The sequence below is a fragment of the Pygoscelis adeliae genome, unplaced genomic scaffold (assembly GCF_000699105.1).
Source record: "Pygoscelis adeliae isolate BGI_AS28 unplaced genomic scaffold, ASM69910v1 Scaffold329, whole genome shotgun sequence".
Taxonomy (NCBI): domain Eukaryota; kingdom Metazoa; phylum Chordata; class Aves; order Sphenisciformes; family Spheniscidae; genus Pygoscelis; species Pygoscelis adeliae.
The window spans coordinates 991,467-997,702 of NW_008825554.1; the positions used below are offsets into that span (position 1 = coordinate 991,467).

Sequence of the window (6,236 nt, forward strand, 5' to 3'; positions counted from 1 at the left end):
GAAGTGAGAAAACTCGTGGGTTGAGATAAGAACAGTTTAATAGTTGAAATAAATTAGTAATAATAATAACAAGAATAATTAAAATATACAAAGCAAGTGATGCACAGTGCAATTGCTCACCACCCACTGACCGATGCCCAGCCAGTCCCCGAGCAGCAGCCCCCCCGAGCCAGCTTTCCCCCAGTTTATATACTGAGCATGACGTCACATGGTATGGAATATCCCTGTGGCCAGTTTGGGTCAGCTGTCCTGGCTGTGCCCCCTCCCAGCTTCTTGTGCCCCTCCAGCCTTCTCAGTCGGTAGAGCATGGGAAGCTGAAAAGTCCTTGACTAGTGTAAGCACAGCTTAGCAACAACTAAAACATCCGTGTGTTATCAATGTTATTCTCACCCTGAATCCAAAACACAGCACTGTACCAGCTACTAGGAAGAAAATTAACTCTATCCCAGCCAAAAACAGGACATGGTCTCATTCTGTAACAGCAGAAAGAAACTGGTAGAGTTGTTGGCCTTCAAAATTCATTACCTCGCATCAGAAAGAGCTCTCTATGCTTTTTGATGGAGTACACAACCCTCATTTTGTGACTCAGTTGTTTATTCAGAAGCTGGGAAAGAAAAGCCAGAGGACAGCAACACAGCCAGTCAGGTGTTTTTACCTACTTGGCTTTTCTGCCCAAGTTATTTGCCCAACAATCAAAGGATTGTTTTCAGGAAGAGAAATTGAGAACAAGTTTGGAGAAGTTGTTATATCATGGCAACTGCAATTGATTGCTTATGCTGCCTCAAATATACACACTTGGAAACTATTTAAGATTCTAAGACAGTTTATCAACTAGAAGTCCCTAGAATGACAAACTAATTAGACTGGATTTCTCCAACTAATATTGGATTTCAAAAGCGAGACTGTAATTTATTATAATTCTTAGAATTATTTCAAGTAATTAAAAGTTCCATGCTAATGTAAGATCCACAGTTTTCCACAAGACATCACCAAGTTTTTACTCACTAAAGGACTGGAAAATGTTCTTTCAAAGCACTCTAAGAAACTGTCGTTGAACTCAGGCAAGCCACTGCAAAACAGTCCTACTACTATTTTCTAAGTATTTCACTGGAGTTCAAAGCAGTATTTTGAAAGTTTATCAAACCAGCGATAAGAAAATATAGTTAATTTCAGGAAGGCAATACTAATCAGCAATAAGACACACACACCCCCTTCAAATATCTGAATGTGACAATTTTAGTATTTTCTTCCATATAAAGCTATTTCACATGATCGTCTCCCAAGACAGATGGCAATCATTTATGAACTTAGCTATTGTTTGAATGACAGTTATCAATGTTAGCGATACATACATCTAACAAGCATCTGTAAGGTATTTTCTCTTATACACCTTAGTTGTATATCATGTGGCATCATAAGATTTGCCCAAAGTTTTATCAACATAAAAACTTCAAGATTTTACAAAAATATACAAAACAAAAGCTTGAAAACTGATCAGAAAAGAAAGCATAGTTAAAAAAAGCATAAGTGATTGACTTAAGTGAGGACAGAAACACACAGGGGTATTACCTTCAGAAACTAAATCAGAATGGCAGAAGGACTCAAAAGCAACAGCAAAAATAGGATAATTGGATGAACACCAAAAAAAATTCTTTAAAAGAAACAACCATTAGCACATTTAAAAACACAACCATAAGTAGCAGAGGTTTTTATGCTTAACTGTGTTATGTCAGCTACCTGGAATTCCTATTTTTCCCACCTTAACAGAATCTTTGACCAAACTGAATTACAGACATAATCCTTGAGCAGGCTCTCTATGTCAAGTTTCAGAAAACCAGCAATTTGACAGTATACCAGTAAAACGCAGATGATGTGCTAGGCTAGCACACCAGCTGTAAAACTTTGGCATTTAGAATCTGCCTTCAGTCACAAGCGTACATCCCTTAGGGTATCCTGATCTTTTTCTTGATGTGACAAAAGTTATCACAAGTACTAGCAACTAAGCCTGACCGTTTTGGCTTTAAGTAAATTTAGAACTGTGTTATTGGCAATGACTGGAGAGTTCAGGCATGGATACCTGGCAAAGCTTGTTTTGACAACAAATTCAAATTCATATTTGTTCAGATTCTCCTGTTAATTGTACAAAAATGTTAAAGTTGTGTATTAATAAAAAAATCTATCTATATATAAATGCATGAAGTCTGGTGGGTTTTTTTCCAGTCTCCCCTCATTCTCTCCAATGGTTCTCGCCCTCCTTCACAATCCTAAACTTAAATTTATTTCTCCTTTTGGAATTAATTCCAGGTTAGGCAGCTATGCTGAGAAGAGCCTGGTCTCATCTCCAGGCACCAATCCCGCCTATATTTACTACCACAATATACATTATGGGGACACTTGCGTTCTTTAGACTGAGAGAATAGGAACTCCCAATTTTGTCTAACATTAGCACGCATTTTTCAAAGCACAGGCATCTCAAATGGAAAGGCTACAAAGTAAGCGAAGTAGCCGGTTCTTCACCTAAGCAAACAAAACTGGTAGTTCCACTCCCGTAACCCTGAAATCAACAATACAAAAAGGATATCCTGTCCAGGAAGCAAAAACACACTAATCTGTATTATTCTCACTATCTTTAAAATTGTTTTTCCTTATTTTCACAAAGCCTTTGAAGAGCTATAAAACTGAAGATCTGTTAGTAAAGGAGGCAAGCAAACCCCTGCCATTCAGAAGCCATTTCAGTTCCCTTTTCCCCGTCTCCTAACTGGCACTGCTACAAATACACTCTTCCCACTTCAAGGCAGGCAAAAGTCGAGAGCTGCAAAATCATGTATGAATACTTAAGAAACACAATTTTAAATGACGAATGATGTGTTTCCAAAACAGATTAGCTATAAAAAGGAAAAATAAGTACTCGTCAAGTTCTTAATGACTTGTTTTCTCTCAGGCTACTTATAAACCCAGTTAGTCAAAACAGAATAACAAACCAGCCTACCTTAGAAGTAATCCATTTGATAAGGATCAGAGCTAAACACCAGATCAATGCAATTCCCATTGGATCACCCCGAAGACCTGAAGCATAACCTCCTCCCCGATCCCCGCCAGTGCTGGCAGCTGTGTGAGGGCCGAAGAGCCCGAGCGGTGGCGCGCAGCGGTGAGGCAGAAGGCGGGCGGGCAGGCGGGCAGGCGGGAAAAAAAAACCTGCACCGCCAGCAGCTGCGCGAAGGCTGCGGTCACCCGACAGCCCAGCCACTCGCTCCGCGGAGCGGCGCTGCCCTGTACGCCCCGCCGCCGGCTCCCCGCTCAACGAGAAAGTTTTACAACCGGGGGACACGGCAAACAGTAAAACCTTGCTAAACCCTACAGAAACGCTAAGGGAGATGAAAAACTACGATTACATGCTTTTATAACACATTTTAATACAGCAAAGTGTGCTAGACTACAGGATCAAACTCCAGCACTCAAACCACCTGAGCTAATTCAGGATACTGCCTTGCCTTTAAATGCTATCAAGAGCCTGTTTCCAGCAGATTTCACCACAGCTGATACTCAGAAGTTCCTTTTATCTCTGCCGCCTGGAGAACTGCTATGAACTGAACTTCAAAACGTATTTCAAGATTGCTTTTATAGCAACCTACTATAAATAATGAAAGAAAGTTAATGCACTGAATACGTGCAATCACTGAAACCAGTCATGATCCTCTCATCTCCTCTTTTGTCCACTAAATACCAAGCCATCCTTCACACTACCCTTCTAGCCACACATACTCATGCCTGAACTGGCACGTTGCTTCGGTTTATTGCTCCAAGGGTTGAACTTGCCTACAATCCCCCTCACACCCACCCCACCACCCCCCGGCACTTTCCAGGGTTGGAAAGCAGACTAACTTCCTCTGAGAGCCCCGATTATGCAGCCAAGCGGTCCGATGTACTTGGTGCAGCTTTGAGATGCGTTTCCATTTTCGTCATTTTAAGCTGACAAAATGTTTCATGTCAGAAATACAAAGAAATCTCAAATAGTTTGGAAAAAAAGCAGCTACGGAGGGAAAAAAGGAACAGCGTGTGGGATACTGAGTTTAAAAGGATGAAGTTGAATAATTGAAAGATAAATTTTATGAAGATTCTGCTCTTCCTATGATTATTTTTTTATTATAAGATGATCATATTGCAAATTCCAATATGTGCGCAAAATACAAGTTAGCACAGATTACAAAAGGAGTAACTTTAGCACTGAGAAATTAATTTCCTCCTACCCACAGGAAAAGGGGACACATACCACAGCGGATGTTTACTGAATGAAGGAGAAGACTCAGTAACTGGGATAGGGCTCTTTGTTATTTTATAATATGATTCCCAAATATTTGTGCTGGCTAAGCCATAATCACGATCTCGGCACCAGCTGTGGGTTCTTACAGCACCATTACATTCCAAACACATACCTTCTGCTCTCTCCCCTCCCCATGCCCCTGAAAACCAGTCAGATCAAAAACATAGGCAAGAACATTCAGAATAGACTTTTTGGTACCTCACTTAATGAATACAGCACTTACCTAAAGGTCTGCCAAGTTCCACCCAAAATACAAACTGTCACTGAGGTAGATTTAAAAACATTACCATCTCCAAACACTCGACAAGGTTAAGACACCCCGACAATTAGTCATCACCAGTCTGATGTTACTTAAAAAAAAAAAAAAAAACCAACAAACTAAACCCCACAATAAATGGCATTAGGCTGTATCTGCATTAGCAATTTGGCACAACTGGAGCAGATCAAAACACAGGTGCTGCTGAGGTCTTTACACCTATACTATATGAAGCCCAGCAGGCTTTTTTTGCAGGCCACATTTACTCAAACTTCCTGAACTGGACCCCACCACAGGAGGTTCAAAGCTGCCAAAAATGACTGATAACTGGTCAAACCTCTATGACCCTATCAAGGATTAGAGTACATTTGGTGCACGCAAGGAGTGGAATGGCTTAGTTTCTTTTGAAAGGAGCCTAGTTAGCACATACCAAAACCACTCTGAAAAACAAATAAATGGGCATGATAAACAGGGACAATGAGGTGATTTGCTTCAAGACTGAACTCTCCTCCAAATAAAACTCTAACACAAATAGCCTTATACTCTTTGAAAGGTCAAGCATTTCTCTCCGTCACCACTATTTTCAATCCCTGATCAGCCTTCTCTGTTTTTCTGTCTCAAAACACATGAAGATGTTCTTGGAGTCTGTGGATGGTCTTATCCTGGGTGCGTGGAGCAAGCCCTTCTTCCACCAATGTCGGAAACACAACATTATCTTAGAAAACACAGTGATACAAAGTAATCACCCTTTCCTCTTTTGTCTTCCAATAGTAAGTGGTTTAATTAATTAGCCTTCTCTTACTGAAAGTTTTTTCTTAGAACTATTGTCTCATGCATAAGTTTAATACCAGAACACAGGAATAAAAATATCTGCCCATCTGTTAAGCACCACTACAGCATTATTTGTTTTAACTATGGCTTGGAAATGGAAAGACTGTTTCAGAAATAGGATTCTGAATTTGGAGACAGAGGAAGACCAAAAAGTGCACTGGTTTGTATGAGAAGTATAAGAAATCAACAAAGAAGCTAAAGTGCTTCTTTGGGGGAAAGTACTGCTTTGAATAACCCCATTAACAATTTGAAGGTGAAATAAATGATGTTTTACAAGTATACGAAAGAAATTATTCAAGGTCATTATCAAGTATGGTAAACCCTCAGGTACAAGTCTACATAAAAATAAGATAGTACTAAATTCCCTCTGTGATAACATGCTACCTATTATACTACCTAAGTTCTGGGAGTGCAATCAGTGACCCTTGGGCCGTGGGCATCACCATCAGTCTCAGCTTCATCTTGAAATGAGGGAGCACACCAGAAAGAACAGCTATCATACATTGCATTTTTTGTCTTTTAAAAATTATGGAAGTTCCTAAGGCTGTTTCATTTTCTTTCTTCTTCTCTTTTTCTTCCCTGCTTTTTAGGAGATTCTTTTTCAGTTTTTCTAAAATTAATTTTCCTCAATGCATGCAGAGATACCATGTTTGATAAGGTAAGATTTCCAGTACTTAACACTCAAATATAGCATACAAGTCATTATCTAGTTCCTTTGTCCTTACCATCAAGCTCAAATGTGCAATTGCTGCCTCTTCCCATTTCCAAACAAACATAAATATCCCAATGACTTTGATGTAAACTTAGTGATAGACGACATTGTAGAGG

General features: G+C 39.8%; 1 protein-coding gene across 1 annotated transcript in view; it reads right to left on the minus strand.

The window, feature by feature from the left end:
• The window catches only part of PDE7A (phosphodiesterase 7A), a 43,280-nt gene extending 40,161 nt beyond the window's left edge, over nt 1-3,119 (minus strand). The window contains exon 1 of the mRNA XM_009332224.1: nt 2,990-3,119. Within this exon, the coding sequence (XP_009330499.1) occupies nt 2,990-3,049 (60 nt within the window). The 5' untranslated portion in view covers nt 3,050-3,119. The remainder of the gene's footprint in view (nt 1-2,989) is intronic.
• Between the last annotated feature and the right edge of the window lie 3,117 nt (nt 3,120-6,236).